Here is a 14,721-nt window from a genome sequence, read left to right as displayed (position 1 = left end):
TTTTCTGTGTAAGTAGAAAGTGCTTGATTGCATTTGACACGAAGCCTCGGATAGCAATCTGGAAAGAAGATAACCATGGAGATTAAAGCATAATTCTATTTGATTAGAACGTCTTGTGCCGCTCCCTTTTTAAGCCGTTGAGGTGGTCTCGTGTATCAGTGACCGCGAGGGGCGGCCCTCCACCCCCACCCCGCCTCTCCCCTTGCCCGCCAGGAGCGTGGCTGGGTCCCAAGCCTGACCTTCCGCATCCTGCCCACCGGCTCTCTCCTCTGGGGGCCGGGGCGACTAAGAAGGGGGCTGTCAAATGTTTTAGCTCCCTCCGCCCAAACAAGTTGAGATCCAAGGCTCTTATTTCCCTCGCCTCTGCCCCCATGCTCTTGCTTCTTTGGTTTTTATTTTTTATTTTATTTTATTTTTTGAGAATTGCACGCGCGGGCAGCCGCGTGGCCCCAAGTCTGCTCCGACCCTTAGCCCCGATGCTGAGTGCAGAACCCCACCGGATGGGGGCCTCGTCCTGGGTTATAGAACAAATCCAGGAAAGGTCCTTCTGTTCCCCTCCAGGCTACCATGCCTTAAGTCGCCCACTTCTCCCAGCCTGTCTGGGGCAGGCAGGTGGCTCCCCTCCCCCCCGTTTTCTTGCCAGCACCCCAACTCTGGCAGCTCTCAGCCTCCCATGACAGGACCAGCCTGACCAGTACAGGCAGATCGCAACGTGCAGGTCGCAGAGTGCCGCAGGATTCAGGCCTTTGCTGGGAGCTGTCACGGGGCGGGCATCTGGCTACCCGGACCACCCCGACCTGGAAGTGAAACCCCTACCCCCCACACCCCTGCGACCCCGGGATGCCACTTCAGGGGGGCGAGAGGCACAGTGCTAGGTCCCATGGGCAGAGCCCCACATACTCAGGGAACAGGAAGCTTCCGCCCCTCTCCAACACGCATTGAAACCACGTCACTGGCCACCCCCTTCGCAGCCGTCCACAGGGCCCATGAGGGTCCTGAGGGTTCCACCCGGCCAGCGCTAAACAAGCACCGCCCAGACCCCTCCACCCCCCTCTCCCAGCACCCCGAAATACAAGCAGATCATCCAGCTTTTCTCTGCAAGTGTGTGTGTGTGTGTGTGTGTGTGTGTGTGTGTGTGTGTGTGTGTTTTGCTCTTTATTATCAGCAGTTTCCAGCACAGGAATTACTTACAGCACCCAAAGGTATCTCTGTGCTCTGTTTCCTGCCGGGGGGGGGGGGGGGGGGTGGGAGGGAGGCACATAATATCAGGCTGTCACTTTTTTCAGGTGATAATCGTTCAGAATATATTATTATTGAGTGGCTTAGTAGTAGAAAAAAAACCCACACCTTGATCTCACTTTGCATATATAAAGGATGGGATCAGTGTATGGGCTTCCTGTCTGGGCTTCCTTCTTAGTAGAAACGGACCGCGTTTTTTTTGGTTAAGATAAAACGGGGAGCAGCCGCCGAGGCTCCTGTGAAGAACTGTGTGTTCACTGCTCGTCACCAGCGCGTGGCCCAGGAGCAGCTTTTCAGTCATCTGAACGTTCGCACATGTTCATCTGAGCAGCCCCCGCGTGCTCGGTCCTGCAGACCCAGTCCTGGACGGGAACCCACGGACACAATTTTGCCAACATCAACCTACACGTTGGGTTGGAGCGATAGCACAGCGGGTAGGGCGTTTGCCTTGCACGCGGCCGACCTGGCCAGCCCAGGTTCGATTCCTCCGCCCCTCTCAGAGAGCCCGGCAAGATACCAAGAGTATCTCACCCACATGGCAAATCCTGGCAAGCTCCCCGTGACATATTCAATATGCCAAACACAGTAACAAGTCTCACGATGGAGACGTTACTGGGCCCGCTCGAGCAAATCGATGAACAACGGGAGGACAGTGACGGTGACAGCGACAACCTACACTACACGTGAAGGAATCTGAGAACCAGGCCATGGGGGTTGCTGGGGGGGGTGAGGGGGTTGTCTCTTTCTCCTCTTCCTTCCTTGTGCGACCCCCGCATCTGGGAGGGGCGCTGGCTGTGGGGGGTGAGAGTTGGCCGGCTGCTAAGCCACGGGCCTGCCCTCCTCGGGCACAGGAGCCCTGTTTAGCCCCACAGAGCTCGCTGGCCGCTGCCTTGCCAAGCCACATTAAGCAGCTGTGTAAAATGAATTTAAATGGCGTTCATCAGAGTGAAATCTCCTCCACTGGGGCAGAAAATCAATGTTAGCTCACCAGCACGAACAGCTCTGAGCTGCGCTTCAGCCAGCAGCGCCCAGATCGCCCCCTTTGAAGGCGGCCGGCGCCGTGTCCGCGTAAATCTTACCAAGACCCTGGGCGGCGGCTCAGCTCTGTGGCACGGGCCCAGAGCTCAGAGTTCTGCCCCCGTGTGCACAGGGTTCTGTCGGGAAAGGAGAGAATGAAGTTTCGTTCGTGGGTTTTGTTTTTTGTTTTTTGTTTTTTGTTTTTTTTTTTTGCTTTTTGGGTCACACCTGGCAATGCACAGGGGTTACTCCTGGCTCTGCGCTCAGGAATCACTCCTGGCGGTGCTCGGGGGACCATATGGGATGCTGGGAATCGAACCCGGGTCGGCCGCGTGCAAGGCAAATGCCCTACCCGCTGTGCTATCTCTCCAGCCCCCCTTCATGGTTTAAACCTTCTTTCTTTGGCACGTGGCCATGCCCAGACCCCGTTGTACCTTGTTTAGGTTTTGTTGTTCTTCCGCGGAAGCTGTGCTCTGAGAAGCCATGTGTGTCCCGGGGCTTAGAGCTCTGGCTTAGGAGACGAGGTTTTAATCCTCCCCCCCAGCGTGCCTTTCTGAACGGTTCATCTGTGACAGGAGTGTCCCCGCACTGCTGGTTGTGTCAGGTCCTGTTGGGCACGTTGGAAGCTGGCTTGGTGGGGCTGCCTCTGTCTCTGTGAGAGGGGGACAGGGCCTTGCAGAAACGCAGCGCTCACGGGCTTGGCCTCAGACTCCATCTCCCCACCAGGCCGAGAGGTGCTGCAGGACTCGGAGATAGACAGAGACGTTCACCCTGATGGACGGGTGGTGCAGGAGAGACAGCAGGCAGAATCAGCTGAGAGGGGAGCACAGAAGTGTGTGTGTGTGTGTCTGTGTGTCTGTGTGTACAGAAGATACCTGCAGCTCTCTCAGAAGGGCAGAAAGTGTGGCAGCCCCTGTATGTGTGTATTTGTATGTATGTGTCCGTGTGTCTGTGTCTGTGTGTGTGTGTGTGTGTGTATGTGTGCAGGAGACACCCACAGCTCTCTGACAAGGGTGGCAGCCTGTGTTTGTGTATCTGTGTGTGTGTGCAGGAGACACCCACAGCTCTCTGATAAGGGTGGCAGCCTGTGTTTGTGTGTGTGTGTGTCTGTGTGTGTGTGTGTGTGTACAGGAGACACCTGCAGCTCTCTCAGAAGAGCAAAAAGCGTGACAGTTCCTGTGTGTGTGTATGTGTATGTGTGTGTCCATGTGTGTGTCCGTGTGTGTAGAAGACACCCGCAGCTCTCCGAGAAGGGCAGAGTGTGTGGCAGTGGAAGCCCAGGGCTCGCTGGTCAGGCCCTGCTGTCCCCAGTCCCTGCGCCCCTGTGTAGGAAGGTAGGGGGAGGGTGGCGGGGAGGGGGTGCTGTCGGGAGAGCCCCTTGGAGAGCCTGTCTCCCTTTCCCTGCATCCACTCACAGCACTGGCCGCCCCAGGTGCCGTGTTTAGTGCTGGGGTCGCCGGTGATCGAGCCCCGGCATCTGAGTGTGCTTTGCCGGCAGGCCCACCCAGGACCCTCCCCCTGGCACCCAGGTGCTCTCTACCCAGAAACGCGCCTGTGTCTGTCCTTAGGCCTTGCTGGCCCTGCTGGGCCATAGCTGCCGAGCTTCCTTCCCTGGGAAGAAGGAGCGGCCGACTCTGGGCCAGCCGCACGCTTACCCGACCCGTGGCGGTGACGTCCGCGCCCTGGTGGGGTCCCGCAGGCACTGGTGGCCGTGTCCTCCCGCCCTGGCGCTGCTCGGGAGGTCGGGGCCCCTCTCCAGCCCAGGCCCGGCTTGCTGAAGAGTTTTGTTTGTCTATTGGCTTGGGGGCCTCACCCGGTGCACAGAGTTCACTCCCAGTGTCACTCCAGCGGGCCGGGCAGCACCAGAGACCCACCCCCAGTTTCCGGTTTGCAAAGCCTCTGCCCAGCCCTTCGAGGCACTGTCTGGGCCCCAGAACTTTCCGTGTCTCCGGCGCGGCAGAGCAGGCCAGGAAGGGAGGCGTCCTCAGCTGTGGGCTCTCCCCGCAGCCATTCACCCACTCTCGCCGACCCTGGCAGCGTCCTCCCGTTGGCATTTCTGCCAGACCCAGATGATCTCCGGGTCGGGGCGTGTCAGCAGCATCCGGCTTTTTCTCTTTTCAGCGAGGAGCTGCCAGGGGACCGCGTGGTCCCGGGAGATTGGCCGCGCGACCAGGCCTTGGCCTTCAGGGCCGATGCAGACGGATAAATGGCGCTTCCTGGAGATTTGCACAGAGCCCCTGAGTTCCGTGGGATGCTCGTGTGTCCGAGCTGTAGGAATGGGGGCCGTCGAGTCTCCGCCCCGGGTTCTGGCATGGAGAGAACACACCCACCTCTCCCCACCGTGCTCAGCCCACGAACCCTGTAACAAGAGAGAAATCTCCGGAGCGAGTCAAGGGGGAATTTCCCTAGTGACAGTACCCGTGTAGCCCAGGAGGCAGGGGTGAGGCGAGCTCTCGGGCGCCGCCGGGTCCTCCTCCCTCTCTCTGAGCGTGTAGTTTTTGCCGCTGGTCTAGTCCCCGCTGACTCCGGTTTCCCCGGTGTCCCTCGAGTCAGTCTGCGGCCAGCCTGGCCGGGCACAGTGCCAGCCCCCGACGTAGCCCAGTCAGGCCGCATGGAGCCCGGTCAGGGTCATCCCTCCCCACGCGGGGGTCGTGATGGCAGCTGGTCTCCCCAGCCCGTGGGCCCTGGTCTTCCCGTGATGCACAGGGCATCTCTGGGGGCCGGCACTGACCGGGCTGGCCGTCTGCCCGGCAGGGTTTGCCTTTCCACCCGAGACACAAGCAGGTGTGCTGGGAACGGTGGCCATCACCCGCCTCCAGGACCCCAGTGGCCTCCATGGCCCGGCCTCTGCGCACTCAGGTGGCACGTCACTGTCAGCGAACACGGCTCCCATTCAGCTGAGCCCGCGCAGATGAGACGAGACACCCGGGGGACCTTCTGGAACGTAGGACACTGCTCTGAGAGGCAGGCCCCAGGCAAGGGGATGGGGAAGGACAGACGGGCAGCCTCGTGGAGGGGATCTAGGCCATGGCTCTCGGCTACCCAAAGCCTGTCCCCACAGGGCCCCCATTCCTCCGGAGAGTTCCGTGAGTTTTGTGGGTGCTTGGGGTCTCCACAGGCGTCCGAGTCCTCACTGGTGCTTACCGTCACTGGGCAGGGCCTCATCTGAGCCCAGCACCCACGCTCACCTTCTCGGGGGCCAGGGCACTCCTGGGAGACGGAGGGCAGAGCCCCCTCCCCTCAGGCTACACCCAGACCTACCCCCCACCCATCCTTCCAGCGATCACCTGCCCTGCAGGAGCGGCAAGTGGTGTGATACAGACACCCAGAGAATGGCCTTGGGGACAGCCGTGCCCCTTCCCTGGCCCACTCTCACATTCTGGAATGTTCCTTCTCAGCCTTCGTGGCCTGTGTGGTCGTATAGAATCTCTCTGAACAGTCCTGGAATGTGCACGAAGAGAGAAATAAATGCTCCAGCCTTGAAGCACTGAGAACTTTTTTTTTTTTTTGGTCGGGGGTGGGAGTGTGCCTGAGCAGTACTTTTGGGTGCTGGGGGAGGGGGCCTGCAGGCCACGCTGACCCCCAGGGTGGGAATCAGGCCCCCGCAAGCCCAGCCTGGACCCTGAAAGCTGTGAGTGCATTGAAAACGGCTCCACCAAAGAGCAGCATGCCGTTTATTTTACTGCCTTTCAAAAAGGCTGGAGCAATAGCACAGCGGTAGGGCATTCGCCTTACAAGCGGCCAACATGGCCGACCCGAGTTCGATTCCTCCGCCCCTCTCGGAGAGCCCGGCAAGCTACCGAGAGTATTCGATATGCCAGACACAGTAACAACAAAGTCTCCAATGGAGACGTTACTGGGCCCGCTCGAGCAAATCGACATCAACGGGAGGGCCAAAAGGGCTTTATTTTTTTTTTCCCCTCCACCGTTACACTTCAGGAGCTGTCAAAGGGCATTTTGATGGAGGTAGAGGGAGTCTTAATCCGCGTTAATGGGGAGCAGATAAGCAGTGTCTGGCTTTTCCTCCTAAGTCGGGTCACGCGGGGGTCCTCGTGGGGGTCACCCGCCTCGCTCTCTCATTGTGCAGTTTCCTGGGGAGCAACCAGGCCAGGCACATCCCTGACACACGTGTCCCCCACCTGGCAGGAAAGACCTTTCACTTCTTTGCAGGAGTGAATAGATGTTGAAGAGGGTCCTGGGCTGTGGGCGGGCTTGCCGTTGGTCCCCCTTCCCCCCCAAGAAGGGCTGTGCGTGTGGGTGCAGGGAGTCAGGCCTGCTCCATAGTACCCGGTTCCCCCACACTGAGGGCCGGGGCTGAGGGGGCCCGGGAGAGCTTCCACAGACACTTATTAGAAGGGATGTTTCTAAATAGCGCCCCCAAGCACACCAGTTTGAGTTACATTTCTTGACCACAGTTTGTTTTTTTTTTTAAATTTCAATTTTGATAACGATGCTTAGTAATGTCAGAAAGGAGTCGGGCCTCTCCAAGCATTAGAAGTCAGTTTTGCAAAAAAAAAAAAAAATGGGGGGGAGCTAGAGTGATAGCACAGTGGGTGGGTGGGGCATTTGCACATGGCCAACCCGGGTTCGATTCCCAGCATCCCATACGGTCCCCCGAGCACCTCCAGGAGTAATTCCTGAGTGCAGAGCCAGGAGGAATCCCGTGCATCTCTGGGTGTGACCCAAAAAGAAAAAAAAAGTTTTGCTTGCTTTTGTGATTGTTCTTCCCTCCAACCCCCCATGCCTCACCATGAATTGTAGCTGGACGCCCCCGGCCGTGGCTCTGAAGCGCGGTTTGCTTGAGGCAGACGGGGCTGGGGCACCGCCGAGTGCCATGGACATCTCTGCTCTCTCCGCAGGCAAGGCAGCTTCCCCGGCCTGAACCAGGGCGGACTCATGGGCTCCGGCTCGCCCTACAGCCAGCCCGTCAACAACAGCGCCGGCCTGGTGAACGCCCAGGCGCCCCCCTACAGCATGGCGTCCAACATGGTCAACAGCTCCACAGGTAAGCGGGGGGCAGGAGACGGCCCACCTGGCCAGGCTGCGACCCACATGCCCGCCGTGCCCCTGCCAGTCCGTCCCGGCGGTTCTCGGGACTCGCGGCGATGGAGCTCGGGGTGGGTGGGGACCCCAGAGCTCTTCCGGTATGGCTGTTGTTAGTTTTGGCTTCAGGGCCACACCAGCTGCGCCAGTGGCTGACTCCTGACCGTGCCCAGGGATCACTGCTGGCCGTGCCCCAGGGGCCGCATGCGACTGTGGGGATGGGCCTGGTTCAGCCGTGTGCACAGCGAAAGACCTCCGATAGGGCCGTCCTGCCCACCGCGTCTCACTCCAACGGGGAGAACGTGGGAGCGGGCAGGGTCGGGGTTCGTGCCGGTAGCCAGCGGGAGCAGTCAGCGCATGTGCCATGTCGATTTGTCTGTGGGTCATCCTGCACTGTCCCCTCCATCACGGTGCCCCTCCCACCCACTGTGTCCGTCTCATCCACTGGGACCCGGACATGCCATCCCTGATGACCGCAGGCATTAGGTGATGAGGTGCGGTGCCGGCCAGAACCCATAACTGGCCTCCTGGCACCCCTTTGTGCTATGAACACATGCAGGGGCCAGAGCTGGCGACTTGTCACCAGCTCCTGTCCCTGCATCCTCGTGCCCAGGGATCTGCTGGTGGCGGCCCCTTCCCTTCATGGGCGGGCAAGAGGGCTGCTCCGGGGGTGTCTTCTGGCCAGAGGAGCCTCGCGTTCACTTGCCTATGCCAATCGGGACTTTCTGGGAAGCCTCTCACACAGGCCCTGCGCCCGGTACTGCTACCCGGTGCCCATGTCGGAGAAGGAGAATTGCCTTGTGCCCGTCAGTCAGCCCGTGGGCACGGCTGCAAGGACACCACCTCTTCCTCCCGTCATTGCCAGCCCCGGGCTCGTGCCCTGCGTAGACGGGAGGCTGGAGCCTCTTTCAAGGGCACAGAAGTCTGGAACGGCTGCGGATACTCCAGATTCTTGGCCCCTGTCTGGAATCCCCAAGAAGGACCCCAAGTCCACGGTCTTCCCAGCTTCTGGGTCACTCTCATAACTCCTGGTCATTTCCTCAGCGCATTTCCTACAGCTGGAGCAGCACCGCTTGAAGCACCTCGTGCTGGCCCGTCCGGCCATGCTGGCCGGGCCCCACCACCTAGAGCACATGGCACAAGCCCTGACCAGGTGCCGCACCATTGGGGAATTTGGAAAGATCCCGGAAACTGCCCTGAGCGGCCGCTCTGCGTGCTGAGACCGAGGCACCATCACCAGGGACTTTTGGGGTCTGTGGCACTGTCCCCAGTCTGGGGACCACAGCCCGCAGTGCTGAGTCTGCTCCTGGCTCTGCACTCAGGGCGCCCTTCCGGGGGGCCAAGGATTGGAGCCCAGGCCAGCCACACCCCGGCTTGCTGGCTGCAGTTGATTCTCGCTGTGGTCTCAGAGGACAGCAGAGGCGCAGCCACAGAGGGACAGCCATCTGCGGCCACTGCAGCACCAGGACAGACGCCAGCTGTTTCCTGGGCTGGCTGTCCCACGGGGTGCGGTGAACTGGGTGGGGTCCACGCAACCTGCCACCCTGCCCCCTGAAGCCATGTTGGCATCGGGGCACTTCGGGCCTTCTTCCTCCTGACTCCGTGAGAACTGTTCTGTGTCTGGAGCCTGTAGCGCGTGGACGGAGACCTCTTTACGTCGCCCTTGATGTGGGCCGGCCGCCGTGAGCATCCACAGGTGTGCGTCTGTCTTCAGAAACCAGGGGCGGTTTGCAGAGTACGGGCTGCCTTCACGGGCATGAGGAAAAGGCTGTGGGCTTGTCTCAGTGGATCCGAGCTCATCTCCAGGAAAGGGGGCGCAGGGCTCGAGGACAAGCAGGGGGACAGCGCCCGGCTCTCAGCACACCAGGAGACCCTCCTACGCCTTTGGAGTGTGTGAGCCCCAAGAGCTCGGCCATCCAGGGCTGGCACTGCCAAGCACCCTGTCCCCGCATGCCACCTGTACCCAGGTGGCCCCCGGCCTGTCCTGCCCTCTCTGACCAGACAGGGAGGCACCTGCCAGAGGGCAGGAGGAGGAGGAGGGCGGCAGTGATGATGGCAAAGATGAAGGTGGCAAAAGTACACCCTTAGAGCTGGCCTTTCTCTTGGGAAACAGGAAGTCCTCGCGCCCCCGTTGCCCGGGGTGGCCTGTGGCCCCCTGCAGCCCTCCACTGAGAATTCTCTTCAAGAGTAAAAACGTACAAGACCACTTGGCAAATGGGGTTCCCACCAGGAGGGCGGGAGTGCAAGAGCTCGGCCCTCCACCCCTTGCTGAGCTCTCAAAACGCTGAAGGCACCAACTCCGGACTGCTATCATCGTGTCATGCCGAGGAGAACGCAGAAGTCTGGGGAAACTGTCGGGCGTGGATGCTGTGTCCATCTGGGCGGGCTTTGGAAGGCGGTGAAAATACCAACATTAATCACAGGAACACAGATGGACCCAGTTAGGCTCTGGACTGCTTCCTTGTCCACGGACATGCCTGGTGCGTCGAGCAGGACACTGCCCACCCCCCACCCCCGCCTTCCAGAATCAGAGCAAGGCATGATTCCTTACACATACTGAGGAGGGTTCCAGAAGCCACAGGCCTGGGACTCGGAGGCTTTCTTTGCAGTCATGGGACTGACAGGACCCTCGGGCCTCACTGTGAATAGCCAGAGGGGCCTTGGTGGGGCCCCCTAGGGGGGCAGGGGGGGGATTTGTTTGTTTGTTTGTTTGTTTTTTGAGGGAGAGGGCTATACCCAGCAGGGGCTGTTGTTGGCTCCGGCCTAAGGGTCACTCATGGTGGGGCTCAGGGACCAGGGTCCACCACATGCAGGCCCTGTGGTGTCTGCAGAGGGCATGTCCCAGTGCTCGGCTTCCCGCTGCCCAGGGACGCAGCCTCCTTTCGGAGCAAGCACCTCTGCCCCTGACCTCTCTCGGTTTCACACATTCGCAAAAATAACAGCACTTTCAGCTGATCCAAATAGGGGAGGTTTTTTTTTTTTTTTTCTCTGCAGCTGCATCACTTGAAAAAAGCTTTTTGTTCCAGTTCCTTCAAGTCCAAGTATTGAGAATAACTTGCAGAGGGGGGGAAAGCACCAGGAGAGGAAGGACCGCGGCCCTCCGGGAGCTGCGTGCAGCCAGGACCCGAGGGTGCCGGGCTTCGTGGGCACGGCCGGGCCGCCTCTCCTGGCGGGGGCGCCTGGTCTCAGCCTGCAGCGGCGCTAACGCTATTAGCAGATTAGCACCGCCGAGCTTGCCAGCCACGTCGCCCGAGCCCTCTCGCCTCTCCCTGCTGTAATTCAAGCTAATTATTTCCTAAAACAACAGTAATGCATGAATATGTGCCGTAATCGATTTGGAGTGGCCGCTCTGCGGGGCCCTTTGCACGCACCTTTCTCTCTCTTTTCCTGGCACAAGCTGCTCTGTGTGTGCGTGGGCAGTGGCTGGGCTGAGCCAACTCGAGTCCGGGGGTCGGGAGGGGGCCCAACACCAGAGGCTGCTTCCTGCTTTTACCGAGTACCCTTCCCCATGCTGCGTCCTCAAACATCTGCGTGTGACATCTCCGGGCATGTTGCATGGGCTCTCTCTCCCCAGGGCCGTGTGGGGGTCCAGCGTCCAGTCCTGGGAAGTCCCTCCGAGCCCCCGCTGTGACCTCGTGCGTCCCCAACCTGTAACCCGGAAAGTGTCTGTTGGCCCTTGGCGGAAGCATACAGCAAGAGCAGGCGTCTTGCCCGGGTGGAGGGTTCACTCCTGAAGGTGTTGGCGGAGACTCAGTGGTTGTTGGGTGACAGTTGAACAGGCTGAGTGAGACTGCATGCCTGCCAGGGGCCCAGGTTCCGTCCCTGCTACCCTGAGGTCCCCCAGGCACTGCCAAGAGCCATCCTGGGTACAGCGCCACCAGCTGAGGCTCAAAAACACAAACCAGAGAGGAGAGTTGATCTTTGGAGGGGCTGAACACGTGCGTTACATGCTGGAGGCCCAGGTGGGATCTCCAGTCCCCAGCCTCCCTGGGGGGGACTCCCGGGATGAACCCCTGAGCGCTGCCGGTGTGACCCAGAGAATTGATTGGCGTCTGTGCTGCGCTGGCAGAGAGGGTACCGGCCGGGCAGAGCCAGGCGCCCTCCTTCAGCGCGGCGTTCGTGTTGCCGAGTCTGCAGTTGCCCGTGAAGATGACTCCCCACGCGGCAGAGAAGGGTTTCCGGTGAAAAGGGCACCGTGGCGAGTGATTCTGCAGAAATCCAGGCTGTGACTCAGGAAAGCCCCCGTTCACTCTAAGCAGGCAAAGGGCCAGGTGTATCCCGGCCACTGTGGTGATTGGTTATTGTGTGTGTGTGTGTGTGTGTGTGTGTGTGTGTGTGTGTGTGTGTGTGTGTGATGCAAGGTGGTTTTTATTGAAACTTACTTGGAAAGGTGCGAGGAGAGAGAAAGAAGTCCGTGTCTGAGGCAGATCACGGGCTTCCCCGGGGCAAGCAAAGAAGCTTGAGACTCATTTCGCTTAGCATGATACTTTCCCTGTAGTACCACTTGTATGTAAATTTCATGACTTCATTTTTTCTAGCAGCTACATAGTACTCCACTGTGTAGATGTACCAAAGTTTCTTTAACCAGTCATCTGTTCTTGGGCATTCAGGTTTCTTCCGGTTTCTGGCTATTGTAAAGAGTGCTGCAATGAACAAACAAGTGCAGATGTCACTTCGACTATACTTTTTTGCCTCTCCGGGGTATATTCCCAGGATTGGTATTGCTGGGTCCAATGGGAGCTCAGTTTCTAACTTTGTGAGAATCGTCCATACTGTTTTCCAAAAGGGCTGAACCGTTCAGCATTCCCCTCAATGCCTCTTTTGCAAACCACAGCACCCAAAAGGAGAGAGAGAACAAAAGGGAATGCCCTGCCACAGAGGCGGGGTAGGGTGGGGGGTATGGGGAGGTGGGAGGGACACTGGGACCGGTGGTGGTGGAGAATGGGCACTGGTGGAGGGATGGGTATTCGATCATTGTATAACTGAAACCCAAGCACAAAAATTTGTAAGTCTACAACTGTAAGTCATGGTGTTTGACTAATAAAAATTAAAATAAAATAAAATAAAGAAAAGTGGAGACAAGCGAGGCACGTGCTCCAGAGAGGGCCTGGGTGGGCTTCAGGTCCGGCCTGGCCGCCGGCTTCACCCCTGCGGGGCAGCCAGACCCCTGGGCTTGTCCTCACCGGCACCTCCGCCTTGGATGCCAGCGTGATTCTGAATAGTTACGCGTCTAATCCCGGTGGCCCGTCCGTCGCTGTGTTGGCCCTCGAGTCTATGATTGGTTTTTCTCTTCCTACCATCAAAAGGGGTTGCGAGGCTGTGGCGTGCCCCCAAATTCAGGCGCTGGCCGGCTGGGAGTCTCGATCCCCGTATCCTTCTTTCCCCTCGAGGGAAAACGGCGGGTCCCCTGAAGCACCCCATAGCTGGTCTCCGTGGGAGCTGGCGGTTAACCCTCAACCTTCTCTCCTGTTTTCGCTCAGCCTCTATGGGTCTTGCAGATATGATGTCTCCGGGGGAATCCAAGTTGCCCATGACCCTCAAGGCCGACGGCAAGGAGGAAGGCGCCACCCCGGCCGACAGCAAGGCCAAGGTATGTCCCGTCTGCGCCTCTGGGTGGGGTGTCGTCAGCGCCCGCCTCCCCCCGCACCCCGTCCCCCACCCCCCGCATGGTGTGGCTCTGAACGTTAGAAGCTCAGTGGTCAGGTGGGTGCAGGCCCAAGGAACAGCCGCTTTGGGGATGCGGGGCCCGGAAGGGGCCTCGCCTGGGTTTGTGTGCCCCGCCTTCGGGTTAGCCTTGGTCCGTTTCCGTCACGGCATATTAATTCTTTGCTTTCCCGCCTTATTTGCTCAACGAGGTCCCCAGCCTCGCCACCAACCCTGCCCCGTCCTCTTTCTTTCTCACAAGGGGTCACCCTTGCTTTGCCTCCCCTACACCCCGAAAGTCAGCCTGGGCCCTGGTGCCCTCCTCCAGCCGCCAGCCAGGGTGTCAGTGTGCCAGCCCCGGCCCTGCCCGTTGCCCTCCCCCCAAACCCCCTGTGTCTGTAGAAATGGTCTGTCCCGCTAAGGCAGGCTGTCCTTGTCTCTTCCTCTGCCACAGGATAGCTACAGCTCGCAAGGGGTCTCGCAGCCCCCCACCCCTGGCAACCTGCCCGTCCCGTCCCCGATGTCGCCCAGCTCCGCCAGCATCTCCTCCTTCCACGGGGACGAGAGCGACAGCATCAGCAGCCCGGGCTGGCCCAAGACCCCCTCCAGCCCCGTAAGTGCTCCAGGTTTCCGGGTATTTCTTCAGGGGGTCGGGGGTGGGGTGGGGGTGGGGATTGATTACTTTTCTTAATAACACCCGATAACTAAGACTGTGACTTTATGGTTCGTCCGGGAAAGGGGCCTCGTTGATAATCAATGCAAGGGGCACAGTGCACAACATTCGGCCGTAGTGATTTGGGCCCACGAAACCCCCGTGGCAACCTCTCAATGCCTGAGGTCGGATTCTTGGGCCCAAACTCCGTCCTTCCCCCCGTGGCCATGTTCGGATGTCCAAGCCATTGGGGACTTAGAACAGGTCTGTCAGCCGGGCGCTACGCAGCTCTCATGGGCTCCAATAGCAGCCACGGAGGAGGAGGCAAGTTGGGTCGCAATCTCCATCTGCACTCACACCGCCTGCCGGTGACTCGGCGCTGTCGGCCACCCGCCCTGGGCCAGCGTGGTCAGCCCTGATGTTGCCCAGGAAGTTAACAGGAAAGTCGGAGAAATGCTTTGTGAAGATTGAGTCTCCCCCCCTAGCACCCCCAGAGCATGGAGACGGGGAGATGACATCATGGGCGGACACTCGGCGGGGGAGCATTGGTCCCGTGTGTGGGAAGCCCCTGGGCTCCGTTCCCCCGCACCACAGAAACAGAAGGACTCTGCCCTGCACACCTGCTCATGAACTTAAGTGTTGGTTTCCGTAGGCTGTATCAGAGAAACGCAAAGGAGATTCTGTAATCAGAGAAACGCAAGGAAATTCTGTCGGCCTTAATATTCCTCTGTCCATTGGGGGCTGGAGTGATAGCACAGCAGGTAGGGCGTTTGCCTTGCACACAACCTGACCCGGGTTCAATTCCCAGCATCCCATATGGTCCCCTGAGCACCGCCAGGAGTGGTTCCTGAGTGCATGAGCCAGGAGTAACCCCTGTGCATCGCTGGGTGTCACCCAAAAAGCAAAAAAAAAAAAAAAAAAAGGACCATTGTTTAGGATTCCTCCTCGCTGACTGAGGTGTTTATGGAACACGGACTCCCTGGTTAAATGGTAAATGGCGCCTGTCCAGAGACTAACGGGACAGGGAGGGCGCGTGATTATCATCCACTCAGGACCTCTGTCCAGCTGAGAATCTTTATGTGAACCTGGGCATACAGGTACGTGAGATAAATGAATCACATATTTTC

At 59.2% G+C, this 14,721-nt stretch overlaps 1 protein-coding gene across 1 annotated transcript in view; it reads left to right on the top strand.

The window, feature by feature from the left end:
• ARID1B (AT-rich interaction domain 1B) overlaps window positions 1-14,721 on the top strand; it is a 303,856-nt gene that overhangs the window by 268,418 nt on the left and 20,717 nt on the right. The window contains exons 10-12 of the mRNA XM_056126314.1: window positions 7,116-7,261; window positions 12,780-12,889; window positions 13,397-13,555. Of these exons, the coding sequence (XP_055982289.1) occupies window positions 7,116-7,261; window positions 12,780-12,889; window positions 13,397-13,555 (415 nt within the window). The remainder of the gene's footprint in view (window positions 1-7,115; window positions 7,262-12,779; window positions 12,890-13,396; window positions 13,556-14,721) is intronic.

This window comes from Sorex fumeus, unplaced genomic scaffold, assembly GCF_029834395.1.
Source record: "Sorex fumeus unplaced genomic scaffold, SorFum_2.1 ptg000061l, whole genome shotgun sequence".
In the NCBI taxonomy this organism is placed as follows: Eukaryota; Metazoa; Chordata; class Mammalia; order Eulipotyphla; family Soricidae; genus Sorex; species Sorex fumeus.
Note: the sequence above shows the minus strand (reverse complement) of the source record. Positions and strands in the feature narration are given on the sequence as shown.